Source organism: Biomphalaria glabrata, chromosome 3, assembly GCF_947242115.1.
Source record: "Biomphalaria glabrata chromosome 3, xgBioGlab47.1, whole genome shotgun sequence".
NCBI classification, from domain to species: domain Eukaryota; kingdom Metazoa; phylum Mollusca; class Gastropoda; family Planorbidae; genus Biomphalaria; species Biomphalaria glabrata.
Genome location: NC_074713.1, coordinates 22,301,268 through 22,328,114, shown reverse-complemented (window position 1 = coordinate 22,328,114; position 26,847 = coordinate 22,301,268). Strand labels below are relative to the sequence as shown.

Sequence of the window (26,847 nt, the reverse complement as noted above, 5' to 3'; positions counted from 1 at the left end):
AGGGATTGGAGAGACAACCTTTAAATAAACAAAATCTCACAAATTTTATTGTATGCTGAAAGAGAGCTATCCCAATAAAAAAAAGTTTGAAAACCAGTCGGCATAAAGTATTGACATAAAACCCATTTTAAATTAGAGATTTAAAAAATAATGGTTCTGATAGGTGTCCCATTTTGATGATTGTGGCATCCTGTCCTGGGACTACCTCCATTAAGGAGACTGGATTTTACTCAGCCTATGAGACATGTGGGAATCCTTACTCTTATTAAGATCGACACACCCAGCATTGACTAATTCATGACTCAGTAAAAAGCTAAGTTCAAAACTCATTGTACAGGACATTGAAATCTTTTTGACTGTTACGTGCTTGAGTACAAGTCAACAAGAAATCATTTGATCATCGGTGTTAACGGTATGAAGTCTGTCAAGATCGCGATGCTAGAGAAAAAAACTCAAGCCGAAAACATCGTTTTTGAAAATTGCCCCTTCTGGAGTGTCACCGGAGAATGCCGACCATGTCCTTCAAAACTGCATTCTCCAGCAAGAGGCCCGAACAAGACACTGGTCCCTTAACATCCCTATAGAAGAAAAACTGTACGGAGAACTGCCTGATCTGGAAACCATTGTGCAGATAGCCTACTGGTCATCTGCACCTCAGTTCATTTGGGATATTGTAACATCTAACTACCAATAATCACAAGCCTTTAATTATTCATTTATATTTCTCATGAACATGAGACAACATAGTTCCGAGATGGAATACATACAGAGACAGTGAAGCTCAAAATGCACATATCTATACAATCTATCTCCCTGTAATCCAAGCCCGCTAAACAAGTCAGATTCATGCCATCCTCAACAATCAAAGCATTTGATGCGGAGCAAAGAAAGAATATATTCCCAGTCGGTCTAATTACCTAAAACAACTTCACCATGCTCTCGTTGAAGCTAGAAACACCAGGAAATAATCTTTGTAATGAAAATATCAACCTAAAAGGAGAAACATCGGACTATGTCGTATTCCATAAAACATACATTTTGAAAGTAGTTCATCACATATAGTGACAGAAACTGACGACTAATTCCTTTAGATACTAAACGAATTCATGAAGTATTTTTAAGACATTCAAACAAATAAAGTATGGTGTATTATTTTAAATCTAAGAAAGAAATGATAGAATTTGATTACAAACTATAAATCCTCGTATTAAAACAGGTCCCAGGTGTAGATAATAACGTGCATTTTTAATTGGGCTCGAAGACAGTTAAAATTTTAGTGCAAGTGGAAATCCGAAACATCAGTGTATCAATGTTACATTCAATCCAAACTTGTACCAAGCATGTAGCCTATATATCAATATATGTATTACTTCAACTAATTGTAGCAAACAAGTATGGTTCTTGTCTACGCTAGAAGTGTGCTGACAATAGATTTTAATTAGTAAACTAGCTGTCAATCCACTGGTATGTGCTGGTTGATCACTTTTAGAAAGAGGCCTTGTATCGAGAATTTATCTTCTTCCAAGTCTACACAATCATTCCTTGTTGATTTGTCTGTTTATGTGTTCTCTATCTCTAGGGTGATATAGGATACTTGGTCTTCTCTTAATCTTTTCTCTGTGGCATTTTACGTCTCGAGAGACGATCTTTTCCCTTTGCAACTTCTTGTGTGACTAAAGAAGCCAATCCTTGATACACAGCTGCGATCGCAAGTTGGGCATATGTAATCACCAGGCGCCGTTGCATTTTCACCTTTCTTACAACTTCTGTTGTGTATGACATCTGCAATCCGTGACCCTTCCTTTATGCTCTCTCTCCATGTGGATCTATCCAGTGCCACCTCTTCCCAGCTGCTAGTGTCAATTTTGAAGAGCTTCATGTCGCGTTTGCATACAATCCGTATAACGTAAAAGTGGACGGCCAGCGGCTCTCTTGCCTTCTATTAGATCTTTTCTAATGCTTACTTAATCATCACTGAGATTGACACAAGAAACTGAGTAGGTTGTTTCCCCATGAGATTGACACAAGAAACTGAGTAGGTTGTTTCCCGTCATTTCACTCGTTTTCATGCACAGCTAGAGGCTCATAGGACAGTGGCTGTCCAGTTTGAATTCTTTCTTTGCCATGTTTGACTATGATGATCATTATCAAAATATGCCTTTTTAAAATCGCATCTCAGTAAAACAATGGACCTCATTCACCAATCGTAAACAAATAAAATTTAGCCACGTGAAACAACGAAAAAAAAAAAACTGTCACGTGACAGCCTGTGTGTATTACGTAATTTGTATAGAAGAGATAGAGAATCGCGTGGCTAAATTGGTGAATGAGGTCCATTATGTGATGAAGGGGTAAAGGCTTTGAATTTTAACCTAAGTACAACAAAGATGTTTTCTTTTAAGCATTCAAAAATGTACAAATAGATATATATATATTAAGATTTTTTGTTTTCAGCAGGGACAATGTGCAAATTTTAAAGCAGGGGCTGTAATTACTTCCTCTCTGAAAACCCAGTCTATTATGTTACTGTCAGCTGTATCATCTAATCCCTGGTCACTTCCCTGTTCTTTGGGCGTATGTAAAAAAGGGTAGAGAACTCTTAGCTTATACATGCACAGACAAGGCAGCCCGGATTGCACTGCCATCAAGTTTCGTCTGGGAATCTCGCATTCTCCGCCGTCGTCATCTATATGAGGGCACTCGAGTCTTGCGCCATCGTCCGAAGCAGTTCTTCTGCAGACGCAATATGGCCGATTCTCAAAGCTGCGGGGTTTATGGGGCAGGTAAGGGTCACAGTTTGCCATCACATAATTGCAAGAGCGAAATTTGTTACAAGCTAAGCCTCGTGATATTGGCACTCCTGGATAGTTCCTGCGAAAGAGATTTTAGAGATTAATAGTTAACATATTTTTTAAAATTGTAAACGCTCCATCTAAACTTGTTCATAGACATGTTACAAAACCTATGAATTTCATGGCACACGTAATCAAATGTGCATTCTTTTTATTAGTTTTTTTTTTTTAAATTGATCTTTAGTAGCACATTGTTATCAATGACCTACAGACTATAGATCTACATCCATTTTCGAAATTTTCATACCCTCCCTTCACATTCACATGCTAATTTTTTTTGAACCCAAGTGACATCATTTCCGGCATGTACAAGAGAATGTCAAGATACATAGCAGTCTAATCGACTTACTCACAGAGATGTTCCGGACAGTGTCCATAATCAGTGCGAGCCACTGTTCTGTCTCCACAGGCCAGTGTGTCATCTGTTCAAAAGAACAAGTAATGAATTGAAGTCTTACAGTGATCAAGTACGTTTGAAATGATAGACTTAGATAAAGTCATTATATGCCGAGACAAATATTTTATGGTTACTTTAAATGGCAAGATAGATGGACAACGTATTCACTAACCCATTTGATTCCACAAAAACATATCTACTTGACTTAGCCTTTGACAGCTACCATTAACAATTTTTGACATAAATCTACTTAGTAGGTATGGTGCTCCAATATAGCTGCTCTCAAGTTCAACCAAAGAACCACTGACTCTCCTACTGATCTTTGAGCTCTGCGATATATTCAATTAAAACATCTTCACATAGTTGAATCTAAAAAAAAATGTGTTATTCTAGTAGGAAAAAATAATTTATAAGACAAAAGTACAATTCTGGCAGAAGTAATTGTCAATCTATCATCCATCCCAGTGGCACTAGCTCTGGCCTGTTCAAGCACATCTTTCCATTCTGATCTATCTTGGGCTTTACGTCTCCATGCCCGGACTCTAGCTGTTGTAGATCAGCCTCTACATCATCAAGCCACCTTACTAGTGGTCTGCCTTTGGGGCGCCTGCCTTTTGGTTTTTGTTGGTCAACAATCTTTGCTCCTCTGTTCTCTGACATTCTTTCGAGGTGACCTGCCCAACATAATTTGTTCCTTTTTATTTCCGGTACTATAGAAGGGATCTTCATATAGCTTTATCTCACAAGAACTTTAATTATAATTAAAACCAAAATCATACATTCAATTTCAGTCAGGCATTTCTAGTTAGGTGAGATAACTGAACGACATAAAATTAAGACACCTAATTGTACGTCTGTCAAGACTCATTTTCATGCTAAATGTACCCAAGTCCTGGACAATACCATAATGACACATACAATGATAAATAAGATTCAGAATGCCACTTTACCGACATATAACATGTTTAATTACATTATTTTCACTATAATACAGAACAATAGTTAGAGTCTACACTTAGACTATATATATCCAAAAAATCCAACTGTCCTGGACTAGGAACAAAAAACACACTCCTTATCATGAGTTACATTATGTTTTTCAAAAACATCTCACCAAATAAAAATAACCCCAAAACAATAACAGTTTTGAAATCAACAACCTGAATTGCCCCCCTTCTCCTCTACAGTAAACAGGAGACCCAGGCTGACCAGAACTCAGTCCTGACAACGTCTAATTTTAACACACTAACATACATAACACAAATTGATCTCTCGTATTAAACAAACAATGTCATTGATAGTTAATTGTTTTTGTTTTTTTTATTCCTACCTTCATTATGTCAGAAACTTTGGCGAAACTTCCAGAAAACTGTCTCTGGAATCTGGAGGCAGCACAATATAGTATGATATTTTCTTCTATATCAGTGCCGTAGTCATTCTTTGATTTAGAAACAATCAATACCGTTTCTATTTCCTAATAATAATAATAATACAATTATAATAACAGTGCCATAAAAAGACGGCAATAAGTATTTAATAGTTTGAGTTTATATAGGTAGGATAGGTATTAACAAAATGAAAGTGCTCTTATATTTTATTAAAAATACGGCAATAAGTATTTAATAGTTTGAGTTAAATTTATTTATCCTTTTTATATAGGTAGGATAGGTATTAACAAAATGAAAGTGCTCTTTTATTTCCTCTTTATTATTTATTACTAGTCGACCCGCGGCGTAGCATACACCACTTCGTAATGGCCATGATCCAAAGGACCGCTAAATAGCAGGGATAAGGAGAGTCGTTGACTCGGAGTGTAAGCTCGAGGAAGGTCATGCCGACACCTTCGATATAGGGGTCACGGTTATGCGGACGTTCTCGGAAGTGAATAGTGATAGCGGGTAGTATTCCAGACATCGCCACAATTTCAGCCTCGCCACCATAAAGTATTCATGTATGCAGCGTATTGTCGAGCAGAGTGTATGACTCTGCTTCTGTGAGTAAGAACAACGGACAGGGCGTCGCCATTGTTTTCCCAATGTTCGCAAACAATGCTTACAGCCATCTTGCGAAGTTCGAGAGCAACAGTTTCGTCCATGACATTTTTCCAGAAATATGCGACTGATAGAAATAAACAGTTACCTGATGCAGGAATTTCGACTTCATGAAAAGACCTCATTCATGAAATATATGTGAAGCGGTGGCCATGGTTAGGAAACGAAGGGCAATACGAAGGGGCGAATCAGAACAAAGCAACAGAAAAAACATGCAACTATTTTAATGACACCATATATTGGAGTGTGTAAAAAAATACACACATAAATGTAGTCATATATAGAATGTATAAAGAGAAAGATTACTTGTCCCCCCCCCCTCTTTTTTTCTGAGCCGTACTCTCTGTCGCGCGAAAGTTACTTGGGATAACTCTAGTCCGACTTGCAGAAATAAAAGAGTTATCTCTCCATGACTTTTTCGTTGTGTCCCGCATGGTTGGGCCACGAAGAGAATTATATATATATATATATATATATATATATATATATATATATATATATATATATATATATATATATATATATATATATATGTTACGATCATCAATAGTGCTAGATGTTACAATCAAACTTGATGTCAAGATGTCACGTTGAAGCACAATCAACGATCGTAATTGCCGAGGATTCAGAAATCGTCAGTTGATAAGATGATCCCCTAGAAGTTGCTAATTGATAAGAGGATCATCTAGAAGTTACTGGTTGATAAGAGGATCATCTAGAAGTTACTGTTTGACAAGACGATCTAAGTATATTATTATATATTCAATGAAGAAACTTCTCTTCGTCTAAAACAATTACTTTAATTCAAAACTTGAAAAAGCTATTCACAAATAATTACAATGGTTAAATGTACTTGAATAAAATAAATGATCTACACAATAATATAATTGAGTTCTAACACTAAACTCTTGTACATGTATTCTCTAACACGTTCCACACAAGACTGCCGCAATCTAGAATCTTCCCCGGGCTTTAGAGCGTAATCACGTGACTAACATCTCTACACTGCAAGACCAACCAATAAATGCAGCTCAAAGTACAATAATTAATATTTCTAACCAAACACATTCACCCCAAAACATACGTTTGTTGCGTGATGGAAATTCCCGAGCTAACTGAAGTTCTGGCTGGTAACCTTGGGCGGCTAAATATAGATACAGTGTACGTGACAATATATATATATATATATATATATATATATATATATATAAGCTAGTAGACCGACGGCGTAGCATACGCCGCTATTTTGCAGGGCTAAGGCCACTGCAACCTATGCGAACGCATTGGGCCCCGCACTTTCATAGGACCCGCGCTAATTCTAGGTGTAATTTATTAAATTCAACCATTTTATAACTTATAACAGATTTCCCACGGCCTCCTGATTTACCCGGAAATCTGAAATTGCAAATTATACAAAAAAGTCCTGCAAATCTCCGGAAATTATTAAAATCTTTTGAAAACTCATACATATCTCCTGAAATATATAGACAAAAATTGTTATTTTGGGATGTCATTGAATATGGAAAACGCCAATCCTACGCGCGATAAAAAAAAAACCGGCATTATGCAATACCCGTAATTGTGGAATCTGGTGAAAGAAGTTTCTCGCGCCTCAAAGTAATGAAGAATTACTTGAGCTCAACAATTCTCGTAGAAATATTGGTAATTCTTGCTATTGAGCGGGATCTATGTAGGAAATATAATTTTTATGATATACTGTATATACTGTATCGCTACTCGAAAGGCTCGTAAAGTAATTCTGTTCGTAGTAAAGAATGAATAAAATGCAAAGACAAATTTATTTTCTAATACAAACTTCTTAATTTTCTTTTATTATTCGTATCCCTACCCAAACTTGGCCCCGCGAAATCCGTTTCGCATAGGGCCCCACCATGGTTGTCCGGCCCTGCTATTTAGTGACTGGTGAATTCAGAGTAGATTACTTGTTCTCCCCCCCCCTTTTTTTTTTCGCCACTAAAAAAATACGTGGGGTAACTCTAGTCCGACTTGCAGAAATAAAGAATGATCTTTCCTTTACTTCTTCGTGTCCAAAATGTTGAGCCATCAAGACATTTATATATAAATATATATATAGATCAGTGGCGTAGCTAGAGTATATGATGCCTGGTGCGGTACCTCATCTTGATCCCCCCCCCCCCAAAAAAAAAAAAAAGATAACTAAATAATAACATTGCAAAACCTTACTTTTTTGTTCAAAATAATATGTATTCATTAATCAAATATTGTTAATTCAAAACATCACTTTTTACTTAAACATACTACAAGTGAGTTTTACGCGCTTTCTTGCTGGCAAAAGTATCAATAATTTTATCGAAATCAATTTTTTACACCAGCTCTTGTTCAATGGACAAAATGGCCAAATTAGTGAGTCGTAAATTTGTCATTGTTGATCGCAAGTAATTCTTGATCAGTTTAAGTTTGAAAAAACTTCTCTCGCATGTAGCGACGCTTACCGCAATAGTAAAAAATATGCGAATCATGATGACGATATTCGGGACTGAATCATCTAGCTGATATTTTTTTTTAATTCAAAAGCTCAACAGGTCCTTGTTTTGGAAGTGCGGAGGCTTCTGATGAAACTCTGACAAACCGTTGAAGCCTCTTTCGCTCCAGCAGAAATTCGTTTTTATCAATGTCGCTAGGAGTACTATCGAGATTGATTTCGACCTGAGGATTTAATTGCTGGGAAGGCGACAAAAATTCATATCTATCTGCTTCATTATGAAGTTGCTCGAATCGGGTGATTATTTCTTGAACAATTCTGTCCAAGGTAGAATAAATTTCCCTTCGTAGCTCTTCTTTGTGTGTAATTACAGAGTAGTCACTTTTCTCACCAGGCATCTTTTCCTTATGGCCCATACGTTTTTGAGGTTCTGTACTGATTCTCAGTTCTGAGCACACGCTTTCGGCAAAGGTAATGCTGGCTTCAGCGATGGACACTCGATTACTACTTAAAAATGTCTCTAATTTTTTTTAGTTTGAGTGAGAAGTCTCGAATAGACAATCCTTGTTTTTGAAGGTAGACTTGCGTATCATTAATTTCAGTTAATACAAGAGCCCAAAATTCAAGATAGGTGAAAAAATTAAAAGACTGAATAGCAACTAATAATCTCCCTGCTTCAGATCTAGCCGATGAATTTTCATCTCTGCTAGTTAATGTCTCCAGAGTTTCTATAATTTTAGAAAATTTATCCCTAACCATCTTGACGGCTTCTCCTCTGGCGCTCCAACTAAACGTTTAAGGCTAGTTCCGATTATTTTGATGAGGATATCCCAGCGGTGTGTTGAAGTTGAGAAAAAGGCGTGTAAATGGTCCAGTGTACCAAAAAATGTTACCGAATTGACTTCAGCTTCAGCAGCAGAGAATGGTTTGAGCAGGCAATGAATAGTGCTTTGGGATTGACTTCTAGAATACGCTTTTGGACACCGTAGTTTTGACCTTTCATGACCGCAGCATTATCATAGCCTTGACCCCTGCAGTCCATTATGTCTAAGCCATCCGAACGCAGTTTCTCTAGAATCATCTCAGCGATTTCAGCAGCATGCTTGTCCTTTGTGTCGATGAAGTCAATAAAAGACTCACGAACTTGCACCCGTCATTATTCATGACAACGTACCGTAAAATTTGGGAAGTTTGATCCAGCTTTGAGATGTCAGGTGTACTGTCAAAAATAATAGAGAAATATTTGGCTTGTTTTACTTCCTGTATGATTTGTTTTTAACGTGATTCTCCAATATTGTAATACATTCATTTTGTATTTGTGGAGACATGTATGTATTCGGTCTGGAACAAAGCTTAGTTAGAAGCACATGCTCCCTCAAGAGTGGATCGTACTTTGATAGTAATTTTACTAACTCCAAGAAATTGCCTTGATTTTGCCCTTCCAACACTTCTTCTGCTCGCTCGCCATGCCCACGAAGTTCCAGATTTTGCTTTGAGAGAAAACGAATGATGTCCAAGATTCTCTTCAGGTAGTCTCTCCAGGTTTTCGTCTCTTGTATAATCAAATCTTGGGCCTTGTTGTCAATACTGTTCCCTACTCTCAGGTGAACTTCAAGCTCCCCCCATGCAAGCGATGACTGAATGTGAGCTCTGCTGGTCTCATGTTTTTCTATTTTCGGGGATAACCTCCACCAATCATTGAATCCATCTTTGGATTTAAATGAAGATTTGGTACTTGATCTTGTTGAGAAGAGTATGCAGGGGAAGCAAAATAAGGATTCTTTTTTTGGCGAATAACACATCCACTTTCTAAGAACTTTCTCGCCGTTTGACATTTGCGGAAAAACCAAGCCTTTGGAAGCTTTCTAGCCTTTTGTTTTGTTTTGTTGATTCTTGATGTCTATACGCCTCTCTGAATTGATTGTCCATACGCTGAACTGTTTCAGATCCTTGAGTGGCAAGGTGTATGCGAATATTATCTGTGATGACATCAGGCCAATCTCCAATGTCGTTCAGTCTAGAGTTTATTATCCTGCTTTCTGTATTGTTTACACTGTCTGATGGTTCAGCTTCTTCAGTATGAATTTTTGAGGAGTTTACTAAAGACATGCTTGTGTGCTGTCCTTTAGTCTCTAGAACCTGCGGTATTCTTTTTCACCATTCAGGATGTCGGTCTCATCATTTTTTTCTGGATTCAATGATAACCGTCTCATCTTTCTTTGTTGATTTTAATTGTTCAGTTATTTCATACACAATAACAGCATGCGCAATATGTAACAGATTTTCACCCTCTAGACTCTATATCTAGATTAAACTAATGGACTAAACAATAAAGTAAAAAAAAATGGCCTATCTTCTTCTTCTTTTTTTTTTGTATTACAGAGCATTGATCAGTGTAGTAACAACATGTACCGTGTGTCCGAAATAAATCTAGTAAATTAGATTTAAACTGTTCTATAGCTTACATTGTATTGAAGAAATAGTCAAGGAGATGAAACAAAATAGCGACATGACTAGTTTTTAAATCGTTATATTTAAAATACAGTAGTTTATGTTTGTTCGTGTCCATACAATTAGTCGTTTTTACTGAAACGCTCAGGGAAATAGGAAATTAATACACACTGGGGGAATTTTGGTGCCCCTCTCCACTTGATGCCCTGTGCGGCCCGCACCACCCGCACATTGGTAGCTACGCCACTGATATAGATGATATAGATTATTTATTGTTTATTAAACAAAACACAAGTATTGATTAACTATAGGAAAAAACAAGCAAAATTTTAAAAAGCCTTTTAAAAACAAAGCTAATCTAAGGGAAAGAACTCCACGCATACAACTATATCTTTCAATAATGGAGGTTTTTTTTCCCTTCATCGACATCAAACAAAATAATTAATTACCAATTATTGGTTCATTTTTTAAATTGAGTTTTGTTTGGTACAATAAATATTTGTTGAAAATTTCAACTTGATCCGAGAATGTGTGTGGGAAAAATAAAGTGTTCAATTATTTATTAAGGGGATGAAACCCTACTTATTAAGCCGTATCTGTGAATAGTGAATTATTAATTTCCCTTATTAGTATCATGGGCGTAGCCAGGATTTTTTTTCGGTGAGGGTTTTGGGGGGGGGGGGGGAATCCCCCCCCCCCGACACCCCCCCCCCCCGCGGAAAAAATTATATATATATATATATGTGTGTGTGTGTGTGTACATAATTAATCTTTATTACATTCTGACCCTTTTGGAAGACGTTTATTGTTTATTGTAGACTCCCCGCCCTTGCTAGCAAGGGGGTCTGGGGTAGTTCGCAGCGCTCCCCTAGCGCGGGGCGAAGCCCCGCCGCCGAGCACTATTTCTGGTATTGAAAGCCAACAAAATGCATATTCTAAGGTATCTACAGTGCATTATCTTGCTATTAAAAAGTTTTATTTCAAAAACCTAATGTGCTATTCTTACTGACTTAGACCCTCTCGCGCCGTTCGGCGCATTTTCCTTCAAGCTGTTTCCGCAACTCTTATTTTGCGTAATTCATTTTGTGTGAGAACATGTCCCGCAAAACCTAATGCGACGCTCTGTCACAACCTTACTAAGGATTCGACTCCCAGTTCGGCATATGATTTCTTTGATTTAGACCCGATCTCTATGACTGACTTCTAAAATCTGTCTTAGCCATCTTTGTTGAGACACATTTAATGATTTTCAATTTCGGCAGAAGGCTATTCACACTTTAACCTTCTTGACTACGATCTTGTAATTACATGCCGGTATTTCGCTTTAGATTTTATATCGAAAAGGAAAGTTTATTCGTCAAATCATCTGTTGAGGGGTTTTAAACTAAGAAATCTCTGGAGTTTTTTTGTTTTGTTTTTAATTCAAAACCCCATTTAGCTACGATCTTAGAATTTGGTGACTGTAGTTTGCTTTAAAATAATATTGAAGAGAGAGGTTTTCAACTCTAAACGCTCTGTATGGGAATTTTACACTCAAAACCATCTGGAGGGGTTTTAAACTTTAAAGAAAAAGCCATCTGGAGGAGGGGGATTTAAACTCAAAACCCCTTTGGCTACGCTCATAGAATTTTGAGTGTGTAATTTGCTTTTTTTATATTGAAGATGGGGTTTATCGTAAATTTTGGAGGGGGGTTTAAAATCAAAATCTTCCTCAACTGTGCTGTTGGAATTTGGGGATTGTTGTTTGCATTTTTTTTGTTTTGTTTTATAGAAGAGGGGGATTTAACTGCAAAAACCTCGGGTATGGGGTTTAAAATTCAAAACCCTCTGTAGGGGGTTTTTAAACTCAAAGCCCCTTGGTAGAGGGATTTGTATCTCAAAACCCCCTGGTAGAGGGTTTTTAACTCAAAACTGCCTCGGCTGTGCTGTGGTAAGTGATGATTTAGTATTAAAATCTCACCTAAAATAAACAAAATGAAAGCAAAAATCAGTCACTTAATTCCGTCCCCCCCCCCCTGCGGGGGGGGGGGGGGATTTCATTTCGGGGGGGGGGGGGTTTGAACCCCAAGAACCCCCCCTGGCTACGCCCATGAGTATAAAACAAAATAATAACCAGTAATTAATTACGTTAATGTTTTAAGTTGATTCATTTCTTGACTATGCTAATGAGTTATGGGTATACTAATCTAACGCATTTTCCGAAATAATGCAATGTCTCCAACAATTACTTTACACACCTCTTGAAAATTGACCACAAGAAATGCATTGTAGTATTTGTTTAGATCAGGATTAAACTGGATAACGTAGGTGCTTATTTCTTCATTTACTGCCAAGATCTGCACATAGCCTTCAGAGTTGACTTCCCGGACAAGAAACTGATGGTTCAAACTATTGGGGGACGTGCTCCCATCTCTGGAGATGAAACTGTTCTGTTGTGACAAAAGAGAAAAACAATATAATCATAAAACAGTTTCTGATATTAACTTCGCGAAATCGCAAAAGTAAATGTAGGTCAGTGAGCAAGGAGTAGATGAGGGGAGGAGGAGTCTCTTCGTACCGTTGTCAATAGTTAGCGCCTTTTATGCCATTTTTTTATAATAGACATCACATAAAGATAGTGGTAAGTAAACGGATTTAGATTTGTAAAATAATCTAGAAGCTTAACTTTTGTTTTAATTTTTTTTTTAGTTAAATGTAGCTTATATAAAGGCCCACTGCATGATGCTTATGTATGGAATGCTGGTGATTTATACACGAAAACAATTGTAGTAATAGATCATTTTTCAGCCTAAATTATTCTTTATTCGTTTAATTTCATTGGAAGCTTTAGATTTATCCAGAGATTTTCTTGTGTGACCATTCACAGAAAAAAATTATCATTCGAGATTCAAAAGTGCCAAAGAAAAGTAGGCCTACCTCAACCTTGTGCCTTTGACACTTGAAGAGCTAAAATTAATCTTCATTTATCTAAATACCCAAACCACGATTTTTTTAGTCACTAACCTAAATAAACTTCTAACTAGTCTTACCTCTGGCGAGTTTGATTTTCTATTCGCTGCCATGATCACCACCATAAAGATCGCTGTCGCGGTAACCACTCCGGCCAGAATAGATTTAACAATGCAATTATAATTAAATTCTCTCTGCTGGCTGTAATCTGTGGCGTCCGAGTCGTCGCTGTCGTCAGACTCATCTCTTGTTTCATCGGTTTCGTCCTCGGCTTCCTGGAAGAAGAGCCTTGCAATAAAACTCTCCCGACACGCAGTGAAGAGATCGTGATCACGTGCTTCCATCGATGACAACAACTGCTGATATTTCGTTAATGAATGAGCGTATTTCTTATTACAGAGCTCATATCAACTCTGTCTGCCTGTCTGTCTGTCAGGTAAAATGTTTGAACATATTTTTTATCCCATTTCCTATTCTCGGATCAAGTTAAAAGAATTATTCACTGTAGGCCTACCTGACAAGACATGAAACAATGAAAAAAAAATTAACCAATAGGGTTTGTTGCTGAACATAAAAATTATATATGTGTCAGACGCGAATAGCCCAATTTTCAGTAAAAGAAATTACAAAAGTCATTTCTCTATCGAAGAAGTTACGAAGGCTATATAAAATACAACCACAGACCTATATATATTACAATAAATATAGGTTTTTGATTGCTAGTTACGATTTATTTAGGTAGGTGCTGTTTTACTATTACATACCAAGTATTAGAGTTTAGAAAAACCCAGGTTTGTTTCTTGTGCAACGCTATTAGCTAACACCTCATATCATCTCTCCATTAGTATATTAATTAGATCTATAATCTAATTCTAGTCTAGATCTATATATAAAAATCGAATAGATCTATTAATAGTATAGATTCTATCTTGACACTAGATTGCCGAGTCTAGTCTATGCTATGTCTATAGTCAGTTTTTATTAGAAAAAAAGTCTAGATATTAATAAAGACTAAAGTTTTTTAACTATTAGATATAGACATAAGACATAGATCTAATAATACTGTAATACGTTTACTATACTCTATACTTCAATCTACTAAACTAGAGATCTATCTATAGATCTATCTATAATCTAGTCAATCTAGATCTATACAATATTCATTATAATACTTCTACTTATAATGACTTATTTAATAAGTTAGTACTTAGACTTAGATCTATTATAGTTTATTAATAGATTTACTTTTCAATGCCTAGACCTAATAATAAAATTGCGAATGATGTCTATAATGACTGATTATTATTTTATTTTTTATAATAATAGGCCTACTAAATGTAGGTCTAGACTCTACTTAAATCTAGTCTAAAATAATGACTGTCTAAGACTCTAGATGATTGAGAAGTTCACATAGAGGTGTTTTTAATAATACGGCATGTCGGCTGAAAGTATATAAAGTGCTTTTTTTTGTGTAAAAATAAAAAAGAGGCTTCGGTACTCAGTGATAGATTGCCTAACTTTCAACTAATAATAAATTAACAATTAACGTTGAATTACAAGAAAAGTAATCATTTTTCCCGACATTAAAAAAAGGTGCCGATACCCCGTACCGGTGCGTACCGTCACAAAAATATATGTATATCTCAATCTTCTTTCATTTAATTGTATTTTGCGGGGTTATTGCTTCTTAATACATTGATACCGGATCGATTTAAATAGGGCCTAAGTATACAACAGGATTTCGAGCATTGGATAAATTTATTTTTTAAGTACAAAGTTTTATGGAAGAGGCAATATATGAGTTGTTTGAAGTTTGTAACTTCTTAAATTCAGGCTAAAAATATAGAAGCCTACATTTGTACACTCATTTCTAAACAATTAGAAGAGATGGACTGACTCATAGTGTAGCTTGTGTAGCCTACATCTGCAAAAACACAAACTCAGTTAGACTTTCAAAACTATTAAAAGAAAAACTTAGTGATTATTTTTACTGTATAATTCTATTATTATTCCTTTTTAGAATTAGGATATAAACAAAAATTTGCCATATGACTTTATCTAACAGAAAAAAAAATTAAACTTACGTCTATTTATGCGGTTATTTATAGTTACCTAGTAGCCTAATATAAAATATATTGAACTAACACGTACATTCATCATAATGCAGCCATGCGATTTTTCGTTTATAAACATAACATTATTTAGGATCAATATTTTACAAAGGCTGCTTGGAGAAATCAGGTATACCCATTAGGAGAAAAACGACCCCTTTACTCAAGAAAAATTTAAGAAACTAGAACAGACACAAAATAAACAGTGACATTCATAACAAAATAATATTCAATATTGATTAGAGTAACACCTTTTTAAGTAATCATTTAAACTTTAAAATCACTACAATTTTTTTAACAATTATTTTGTGTATGAAATTGTGTATCGGAAAATGCCGGGTACATGAAATAAGCTAGTCCTAAAAAAACAACACAGATCTTGGGTAAAATACTCATCAAATAAAGTACTGTAAATGTGTAGTTTCACGCGCTAGTTTCATGTCTTTTCTTTTTATAGCCTCTATCGGGTTATACCCCAACTACCCGTATTTTTGTGCAAATTTTTTTTCTCTATCAGGTACACTTAAAATTATAGCATAGTAATGTCAGTTTAATTTAAAAAGAGAACTGAAAAATACAAAGATATATAGGGAAAAAAGCGACTTCCGGCCCAATACTTTTTAATCAAAGAAACGAAACGGACTAGTCCAACAAACCTAATTAGTGAATTAATTATTGGTAATTATTTTGTTTGTAATCGAAATAAGGGAAAAACTGCTACTTAATGAGAGATGTGGATTTATATATGGATTTAATCCCCATATTACGTTTTTACACATTTTTACTCCCACTTCCCATTCTCGGAACAAGTTGAAATTTTGCATAATTATTCATAGTCGATGACAATACACGAATCAATCCAAAAATTAACCAATTATTTAATCAATTAGTACTAATTAATTAATTTTGTTTCATGTGGCTAAACCCTGCTATTTTCAGATTCCTAAATGGCAGTAAGTAGCGGTGTTTTTTTTTTTACATTAGATAAGCTTTGTTTGTTTTTTTAAGTAATCTTTTGTTCTTGTTCTTGTTCTTTACTTCATTTTAAGCTAAAACACAAACTACACGTTTAATTTTAAAATGGGTGCAATTATGGAGCAAACTAGCTTTTCATTGTCTAAGTTAATAACACATTGATGTAGCTAGAGCTATAGGATAGAGCCACCAATTATCTCACACAAGAGTTCATAGACTCAACGAATACTAAAAATAGCAGTCTAGAAATTATGCTACAGAGATCGTGGGGATGCTGGGGCATAGATAAGTGTGAAGGAAATTAAAAAGAGGTTATGGGTTTGAACTGTAAGGCTTTTTTAAAAATAAAAACACTTTTATCACATTAATTCATTGATACTTTGGAAAAACTGTGGTGCTTCGAAAAACAAAGTCATTTTTACTCACTGGTTAAATTTTCCCCAAAACCGTGTTAATGTATAGGCAGTTATACTTTTTTCATTTTTCTAACATTCAAACTTTATAATAATGGAGAAACATTTTAACTTTACAATAGCGTTGAAACATATAAACTTTATAATAGCAGTAAAACATTCAAAATTTATAATAGCTGTGAAACATTTAAAGTTTATAATAGCGGTGAAACATTCACATTTTATAGTAGCGGTGAAACATTCTTATCTTCTTATCTTATATAATACAGACTTTACTTCAAAAAAGAAGATGATTTCGTCCTAAGTGTCATGCATTTAGTCTTGCATATTAACCAATGACCTAGTCCTAACCAATTAACCAATGGCTGGCTCAGGCAACCCATTCCATGCTCTATAGCACTAGGGAACAAGGAGCATTTGTACACATTTGTCATAGCATATGGGACGAGGAATGTGCCTTTATCTTTGTGTCTTTCAGAGTATTTTATTAAATTTTGTTTTTGTATTTGAAGATTATGGTTCAATGGTTCAGTGTTTTATGTCTACTTTACTTTTGAGTCTTCTGTCCTGAAGGCTTTCTAAATTTAGTGATTTTACTAAAGGTGTTACTCTAATCAAATGTGAATATTCGTTTGTTATGAATCTCGCTGCTCTATTTTGTGTATGTTCCAGTTTCTTAATGTTTTCTTGAGTTGAGGGGTCCCAAACAGAGGATGCATATTTTATTATTGGCCCAACCAAGGTAAAATAACATTTTAGTTTTATGTTCTTATTTGATTTATAGAAATTTCTTTTAATAAATCCTAATGCTTTGTTTGATTTTTTTGATAGTTTCATCATTATGGGGATTCCATGACAGTTTTTCATTTATTATAACTAGTAGCGGCCTTAGGGGGTGGCAAGTGGGGCAACCAGGCCCCGCGCCTGAGGGAAGACCGCGATCGGAGATTCCATTGTCATAGTCAGCTTCGAAAACCAGATCAGTTCACATAAACTAGGATAATTTTGATACAATATGATTAAATATGATTCGATTTACTATGTTAGCTCTTAGCGTGATATTTAGTTTCAAATACCGTTCAATTTCGGTAAAGACAGTATCTTATGACTTGCCGATTCCAAGAGGCTAAAAAAAAAAAAAAACCGCGGAAGTATTTTTGTCATTAATTTTTTAAAACCCTTCCCGAAAGTCGGATCTGCGAAAGTCATTGAAATAAACTACGCCACTGTAGCATCTTTGTAATAAACTTGAGCAGTACGATGTTTTTGTAAATCACGTTTAGTGTTTGTCCGCGTGGTTGGATTGAGCTCTGAGAATGTCCAATGGTATCATTAATGGATAACATGATGCTTGAACAAATTATAAAAGAAAATCTGCATCGGCGAGCAGTCTTAATAACAAGCATTTCATGGGAGAACAGTTAAACTTAATGCGCCAAACAACGGTCAATTTAAGGATTGGTTGAGATGCTGGCCAAGTGCGACCTAATCATCTTCGACTGATTAAGAACGCCGAGGCTCACGGCTATTACTTCGGACATAGGGTTCAAAACAAGTTTATGGAACTGATGGCATAAGAAATAAAAGGGACTATTATTGATAAAATCAATCAAGAAGCAGATGTCCCTGGTATTGCGTCACGTGGACGTATCAGATAGAGACATTAAAGTGAAGAACATTTCATCGTATTTCTAGATGTTGACAACTCATGAGGAAAGAGTTTGTCAGAGGCTCTTCACACCGTGATGGGGAACCTTGGTCTGGACATCTCCTATTGTTGTAGCCAGGGATAGGACATTGGTGCGAACATGAAGGGACAGCACGTACGAGGGGCACATTACTCCATTAGCAGTCCAGCATTTTACACTCCGTGCTGCTGCCATAATCTGACGTTTGTTGTAGGAGACATGCGCTAAATGCAACTCTCAAGCTGTGACGTTTGTTGTAGGAGACATGGCTAAATGCAACTCTCAAGCTGTGACGTTTGTTGTAGGAGACATGCGCTAAATGCAACTCTCAAGCCTTGACGTTTGTTGTAGGAGACATGGCTAAATGCAACTCTCAAGCCTTGACGTTTGTTGTAGGAGACATGGCTAAATGCAACTCTCAAGCTGTGACGTTTGTTGTAGGAGACATGGCTAAATGCAACTCTCAAGCCTTGACGTTTGTTGCAGGAGACATGGCTAAATGCAACTCTCAAGCTGTGACGTTTGTTGTAGGAGACATGGCTAAATGCAACTCTCAAGCTGTGACGTTTGTTGCAGGAGACATGGCTAAATGCAACTCTCAAGCTGTGACGTTTGTTGTAGGAGACATGGCTAAATGCAACTCTCAAGCTGTGACGTTTGTTGTAGGAGACATGGCTAAATGCAACTCTCAAGCTGTGACGTTTGTTGCAGGAGACATGGCTAAATGCAACTCTCAAGCAGTGACGTTTGTTGTAGGAGACATGGCTAAATGCAACTCTCAAGCTGTGACGTTTGTTGTAGGAGACATGGCTAAATGCAACTCTCAAGCAGTGACGTTTGTTGTAGAAGACATGGCTAAATGCAACTCTCAAGCAGTGACGTTTGTTGTAGGAGACATGGCTAAATGCAACTCTCAAGCTCTGGCGTTTTTTTTGATCTCATACAGAAAATATGTAAAAGTTTTGCTGCGTCTTCCGAAAAATGAAAATTTTGGAATTAGCCTTGTCTTTTATAACAACAAAGTCACTGTCATAAACAAAGGTCGGAGTGCCGCCTCGAAAGCTATAAAACTCTACTCTATTAAACGAAAGAATTCATAGAGGCACTGTTGACTGTCGCTGACTATGCAAATAATCTACTGGTGAAAAGTGAAGCCGAATGTTTAGCGAACTTTGAATAAGGATGTTTCGAGCTTATTCTCGGTTTAATCCTATGCTATGATATTTTAATGGTTTTGAATACTGCCAGCAAAACTTTGCAATCTGTTGACATACAACTTGATGTGGTAATATGGCAAATCAAAGGCCTTCTTGCACTTTTTTTTAGAAAGTACCGGAACGTCGATTTCTCTGGTGCACTGATCACAGCAAAGGAAATTGCTTACAAATTAAACGACGATGTGAAATTCAATGAACAAAGAGTCAGACGCAAGAAATAAAAACAATTCAATGATGAGAGTAAAGTCGAATCAACATTTTCGCCAACAGCGTGAGAGGAGCACGAGCCCGTTAGCGTGATGTGGTACATACATACATATTGGGCCACCATATGGCATTCGCCCAGAGCCCCGCGCACAGTTAGGGCCGCCTCTAACACCTAAGTATTTTGCGTTTTTAGTCTGTGTTACTGGTTTACCATGAATAAGATAAGTGGAATTAATTTGTTTTAGTTTGTTTTTGTTACTCTTAATAACTGGCATTTTTCTGGGTGGAAAGACATGCTCCAATTTGATTCCCATTTCTAAAAAGTATCTAATTTTCTTTGTAAAATGTCTGTATCTTGTGTTGTTTTTATTGTGCTATATTATGCAATCGTCTGCAAATAATCTGACATTTGTTCCTGAACTAATGCAATTTGGTAAATCATTTATGTAGGCCCTAAATTAAAAATAGTAGTGGACCTAAGACTGTTCCTTAAGGTACACCTGAGTTTACTGTTATCGGTGTTGATTTAGAGCCATTTATTATTAAGCCTACAATTTGTTCTCTCCCTTTCAGAAAATCTTTAATCTACTGATGCAATGGACCATCAATGCCAAATTATTATTTTTTTTTAAGCAAACTATGGTGGTGAACTTTGTCAAAAGCCTAGGAAAAATCTAATAAGATAGCATATCTATTTGCTCACTATTATCTAAACCTTTTGAAAAATCATCAATTAGTCCTATTAGTTGTGTTCCACATGATCTATATTTCCTAAAGCCATGTTGGTATGAAGTAAAGACATTATGTGTGTTTAAGTGGTTTATGATGTTACTACATATTATGTGTTCTAGGATTTTACATGTGATGCTGATTGGTGATACTAGTCTCTAGTTTCCTGGGTCAGATTTTTCTCCTTTTTTAAATGGGTGGGGGTGACATTAGCTTCTTTCCAGTCCCTTGGTACTCTGCCCTGGTTAAGAGATGCCTGAAAAGGTATTTTGAACACTGGTGCTAGCTCATTGCTTAGTTCTTTGAGTAATCTAGCTGGAATACTACCAGATCTAGATGCATTATTTGGTTTAATGTTTGCTAATAGTTTTTGGATCCACTTTTTTTTTGTACTTCTATATCTCCTTGTTGTCTACTTGGTTCAATTTAAGTAATATGTCTTTGTCTCCAAACCAATTCAAACTATTTCAGACCAATAATTAGCAGCAAAACATTCAAACTTTATAATAGCAGTAGAACATTCCACTAGCAGTAAAACATTCAAAGTTTATAAAAGCGGCGAAACATTCAAACTTTATAAGGGTGAATGATTGTCGTATAGATTTAATTGTTTTGTAAACTGCTAAACTTCCATTCAAGACTTCAAGCAAGTTTAAATGTTTAAATGTCCATGATTTTTCTTTAGTGCATATATTGAACTGCACGTTTATAATATGAAACACTGCTTAATAATTTTTGTTTTAGGCCTAAATTACACTTGACTTATACTAAAAAGATTCTTTCTCTTTTAAACTAAACGTAAACATTTTGCTTAAAATAGGCTATAAGAAGTTTTTATGACATAAAATATATAATTTTAGAATAGACATTTTTATTAAATTAAAAAACAACGTTTGCTTAGGTCCATCTCTCTTAGTAAATAGTCCCGTGAGTTTTTTTTTATTATTAATAGTGAATAGTTGTAAAAATGGTGTATTTTTATTTTTTTAAAACTGCTTGAATGTTTAATTTAAACAAAAATAATAGGCCCCTATTATCTCTTTCAGAAAGTAAAAAAAGAGTATCCGTTACATCAAAACTTTGAAAGATCTAAAATATCAAGTTATTGGATTTTTAATAGATATCTATTTCTATTTTTATATTCTCAATAGTAGCCTAGGCTTATGTTTAATTAGGTCAAATTTAAATAGTTTATAGACTAATATAGATTAGGGTTATTCGTATAACTCTTCAAACTGTAAAAGTAATAGATTTTATTTGAAAATGGTTTCGGCTATATCATGGTTACCAGCATTGTTGTCTAAGATGTAATTATTATTCTTTACTTTTAATCATTGGTTGTCTATGGCGTGTATATATAGCCTACTTCAGATCTAATTGGTCAATATATAGGCCTATTAACTCAAATGTTTTAAATTGTGGTCACTATTGAATTTATATTTGATTGCATTTCTGTAAAAAAAATAATTCTTTAAAGCAAAAAATAAGAGGAACACAAAATCAGGTCATAATTATCTTACCTTCTCGGAGCACCTGATGCTAAAGAAAGGCTTTACCTAAAGCCTATAGGTATTGACACAGACTGATTCATTCTTTACTTTGTTGAAGAATTTTCTCCCTTGACCACACCTAACTAACGCTTCCCACTTCTCTATGTGTGTGTTCAAAGTGGTCTACATTGTAAAAACATGTGTGGTGGAAAAAAAATTTCTACTTTACCCTACTTAATGCATGACATTTGACAAAGCTGTGCAAGTCTTGTCCTTATATAAAATGAGAGTTAATAGACAACTTGTAGAACTTTCAAATCGGTAGTTGACAACATCATCTTAGAGTCTTAAAGACATAAGGGCCTAGAATGCCTAGATGAAATATGTTCCACCTTAACTACATGTAGTTCAGATTCATCATTGTAATTATGTTTGGATTTGCTTTAGTTGATTGTTCAATTGTGAAATCCTAACGTTAATTCCAAGCTTGAGACAAAGTTTTTTGTTTGTTTGTTTGAATGTTTGGACTGGTGTCTCCCTGGAGATCTTATAAATGTTACAGATGTTTCTTATAAAAATAAACAAATACCGGAGATGACGGCTTGTTGTGGACGGTCGTTGATTTGTAGCACCAAACTTCTGGCAGACAATTAAACTGCTGTAGACGTTGAATATCTTAACAGTGGCGTAGCTAGGGTATATGATGCCCAGTGTGACTATTAGTTAAGAATGTTTTTAATGTTTCCCCTTAAAGTGCGCAGTCTTGAATTGACAATCCATGTTTCTGAAGGTAGACTTGCGTGTCCATTATTTTAATTAATACAGCGACCAAAACCCCAAGGTTAGAAAATAAATGTAGGCGGCATAGTAACTAACAAACAAACCGCCTGCTTCATTTTTCATCTGCACTAGCAATATATCTAGAGTTTCTATATATAAAAAAAAAATTAAACCATAACCATCTTGATGGCTTCTGGCGTTGCAATCTGTTTTATTCAAGCGCTAGTTTTGGTTCTGGTGAGGACGTCCTAGCGGTGTGCTGAAGTGGATAAAAAGGCGTGTAAACTTCCAATGTACGTAAAAATGACAATGAATCGATTTCAGATTCAGCAACCCGAATTCCTGCCAAACTCGGAGAATGGTTCAAGCAGACAAGGAATTAAGATGATGTCAATGAAAATCATTATCCAAGACAACGTAGCCTTAACATTTGGGAAATTATCTACTGGCTCGTAATCACTTCCTATTACAATAAGTTTGAGTGATTAATCGCTCGGCTTCCGAACCTGGAGTCCTGGTTTCGAATCTTGATGAAGACTAGATTTTTAGAGCGTTAACCGTTGGCCAAAGAAACAGATGACGATAACATCATCTGCCTATAGATTGCAAGGTTTAAATAGGAGAATTTTGTATTAATTACTGGTTACTGTTGTTATACATCAATACATTAATGCAACTAATAAGAGACACTCATTGTAATAGAACTTGATGAGATCTATGTCAGTGACACTCTATTCTTATGTCTTCTCTTTTCAGATGAGAAACAGTGTGAAGACAGAAAGACCAGGGTCAGGCGACAGGAAACAGAGACGACCTGCACCATGGCAACAGTGTACAGTCTGAGGTCATTCACAGAAAAAAACAAAACACTACAAAAACACATACACACAATGTACGAACACAACAAGCTCACATTCATCCCGCCTTCAATTTTTTGCGTCCCCGCAAAACAAGATAATAACAAATTACTTAAAATGCATTACATACATACTGCTGACATATTCTACCATCAAAGAAAATACAAACTAAAATCTATTTCACACAAAAATATACATCTCCATGACATGCATTAAATTACATTGCTTTACAAGGACAAAAGCAAAAAAAGAGAATACACTTCATCAGCTAAAAACACAAGAAAATACTCTTGATTCTGTACATTCTCAAATAGGTACAGCAACTACTAAGCTTTAAAAAACTTTTAAACACACATGTAGATAACATGTACTCATAGAGTTACTACAAACAAATACATCTTGATACATAGGAATGCAACCAACATATTAAATAACAAAAAAAAACAAAAAAACAAATGCACGAATTATGCTAGTAAGGGGAGGAAACGAACTTCATTTCCTCCTCTCGTACATATCTGTATGTACTCCCATCTTCTGCTTCTACCATGTACCAGCCAGAAGCATACTTGGGTACTGCAGTAATTACAAAACACGAGGGTTCATACTGCATGAACATTCTACCCTGGCCTCTGACTCTCTGTTTGACAAGAACTCTGCATCCAATGTTCAGAAGGTCGTTTCTTTTCCTCTGCAACTCAGGAACGAAAGCAAGGTGGATTCTGGTTGGACCGGATGAAACTGTAGGAAAGGATTTGTTTCCCTACCTCCTTCTGCATGATTACTGGAAGTGTCAGGCGAGGCAACTTTTGTATGAATCGACATCATTTCTGCCACTGTAGGATGGCACCTGCGAACCAACGAATCGGGTGTAGTGTTGGATCGCCTAGGATTCTATGGCACCTCAACCTACAATTCTGTTGGCTTGGGGGCAGGTTGCAGTTGTACTGCCTGTGGTTGTTCAACTGAGGCAACCTGAATGTTGTTCACTGCTGCACCAACATTAGGGCAAGCCCGGGTGAAATGGTCCCGGCTTCCACAATTCGAGCAGTTGCTTCTAGAAGGGTGTTGCTGGTGAGCCCGGTTCCTTGGCTTCTTTCGCTGACCTTGGAACCTGTTCTGCAGCCTGCAATTTCTTGCAAGATGGCCAGGTTTGCCACATGTGTAGCATTTCCTGTTCTTCGTCGCTGGCCTCTTATGGTGAAGAGTGCGATTTGTCTCCACGCGCTGTTGTGAGGTAATCTGTCTCACATTGCCGCTAATGTGATCAGGTTGATGGTGGTTGCAGTGGGGACAGTTAGAGTTCTGTGGTCCCCAAAGTTGTAGGAGCACAATCTGGGCTGCAAGCTCCTCCACTTGCTTGGAGAGCGCAGATAGCTGGCCTTCAATCTTTATCTCACTGCATGTGACGTTGACTTGCGGTGCGACATCCTCGTTCTGGGCCCACCTAATGGCCATGTCTCTTAACGCCAGGAATTCAGTTTCTGGCCTGTCGAGTAGTCTCTCTCGCAGGTCTCTCCTTAGGGTCCTGTCACTGAGATTTTCTACAAACTGGTCCCTCAGGATAGACTCACTGAATGGAGTTTCAGATAGAGCTCTCTGCCTGTCTGTGAGTGCTTCAAATGCCTGAAGGAGACGGTGTGAGTAGGTGCGGACAGACTCATACTGGTGCTGTCTTATCCTGAACAGTTGCCCAATCAGACAGTTGATGCTCCGCCTTTCTCCATAAGTGGAGCGTAGAACTTGTACAAGGGCATCTGGACATGCCCTTGTCGTCTGAGGGTGACACCTAAGTTCGGCCTTCACTGCCTCACCTAGATGTGCAAAGAGGAAGGCACATTTTTCCTCTGGATGCACCATGTGTTGAGACTTCCAAGTTCTCTCAACATTTTGAAGGAACTCTTCAACTTCCCTGGCAGGACCATCGCCATGGAAGCGCCGGATACTCATCTCTGTCCTTGGTACCACAATCACTGTCTGAGACGTCTGCATTCTTGCTTCTGCTGCTGCCTCGCTGTTCATCTACGTAACTACTCAACAAAACTAAAGCCTACTAACCTCTCAATAACAATACCCAAAAAAAAACAACTAAACTAACACTATCTATACCGCCTATCAATGCCTAAACTCCTACGCAAACCTAATCTATCCCAATAAAAAAATACAAGTCTGGTCACTCAAGCACAGATCCCACTTCTGACACCAAAAATGTGAGCAGGTCAGGCAGGCGCGAGTGGGAAAGGACCTATTCTTACTGCTCAACATTAAAATTTACCAACAGTAGGCAGATGTTTGCGCTACTGGGTGGGCTCAATCTGTGCACCTCGGTATGGTGACCAAGGGGCTAGAGTCACCTAAGTAACCAGACAACTAACTATACTAACTTAACTAAATGAAAACAAGATAACAAACTTTAGTTTACGATAAATAAAACAAAAAGAAACTTTATTTACATACAAAAATAAATCAATAATAAAATATAATATATACACTAACTTGACTAATCACTACTACTGAACCCATCAACTAACTAAAACCCTCTAAATCTACACCACTACAAACACTAACAAACTAACCAAACCAACTATCTAACTAAATCACTACAACTACTACCCTAGACCTAGATCGACAAACAAACTACAATAAACTAGTCTAGATCTACAATATCCTAATACTAGTTCTCCAACCAACCCATAACTACAACTAAAACATCTTAGCCTTAGTACACTTACTATCTAGACTAAACTAGTTACTAACTAGCTAAAGCAAGAAACAGACTATAACTAAGCCACTAAGGTAACACTACACTAGTCACTACAGGAACAAAACAACACTAGCTTCCCTAAAATTAGAATAGATATACAGAAACAATAACAAAACTTTAAAACTAGATCTATCAATAGCAGAAACAAAATAACACTAGATTCCCTAGAATTAGAATAGATCTACAACAGCAGCTATTTCAGCAGAGTAATTGCAGCAGCTAAAAGCAGTTTAAAACAGCAGTTAAAAGCAGTAATAATAGCAGGCCGTCCCAGGTACAGAATAAAAATATAAATAGACGACAGACCACAAAGATCTTCAGCTGTCACACAGACAGATATGGTACTGACCACTGGTCAAATGCACACTCAACTGTTTTAAGACAGCATGTAGTACATCACTTTTATACCATCCCGCACTAACCTATATAAATATGCGGAAGTACAACTATAAAAT

At 36.4% G+C, this 26,847-nt stretch overlaps 1 protein-coding gene across 2 annotated transcripts; it reads right to left on the bottom strand.

Annotated features, from left to right (window-relative positions):
* Window positions 1–254: 254 nt before the first annotated feature.
* LOC106056886 (uncharacterized) lies at window positions 255–22,268 on the bottom strand. Of its 2 annotated transcripts, none has more exons than XM_013213797.2 (7): window positions 22,025–22,268; window positions 13,245–13,678; window positions 12,453–12,644; window positions 4,580–4,723; window positions 3,422–3,578; window positions 3,202–3,274; window positions 255–2,871 (listed from the first exon to the last, which is right to left on the bottom strand). In XM_013213797.2, exons 2-7 carry the CDS (start codon window positions 13,506–13,508, stop codon window positions 2,451–2,453), a joined length of 1,251 nt encoding a protein of 416 aa, XP_013069251.2. In that variant the 5' UTR covers window positions 13,509–13,678; window positions 22,025–22,268; the 3' UTR covers window positions 255–2,450. The 2 variants fall into 2 exon arrangements, with proteins under 2 accessions (XP_013069251.2, XP_013069252.2); XM_013213798.2 differs by having other exon boundaries at window positions 2,750–2,871; window positions 3,206–3,274.
* Window positions 22,269–26,847: the final 4,579 nt, after the last annotated feature.

Excerpts from the sequence above, each read along its gene's own strand:
- LOC106056886 (XM_013213797.2), bottom strand. The coding sequence starts at position 13,508 with ATGGAAGCACGTGATCACGATCTCTTCACTGCGTGTCGGGAGAGTTTT. Across the intron at positions 4,724-12,452 it reads TTGTGGTCAATTTTCAAGAG|GAAATAGAAACGGTATTGAT; the intron begins GTGTGTAAAGTA and ends TATTATTATTAG. Across the intron at positions 2,872-3,201 it reads TGTCCGGAACATCTCTGTGA|GAACTATCCAGGAGTGCCAA; the intron begins GTAAGTCGATTA and ends TCTCTTTCGCAG.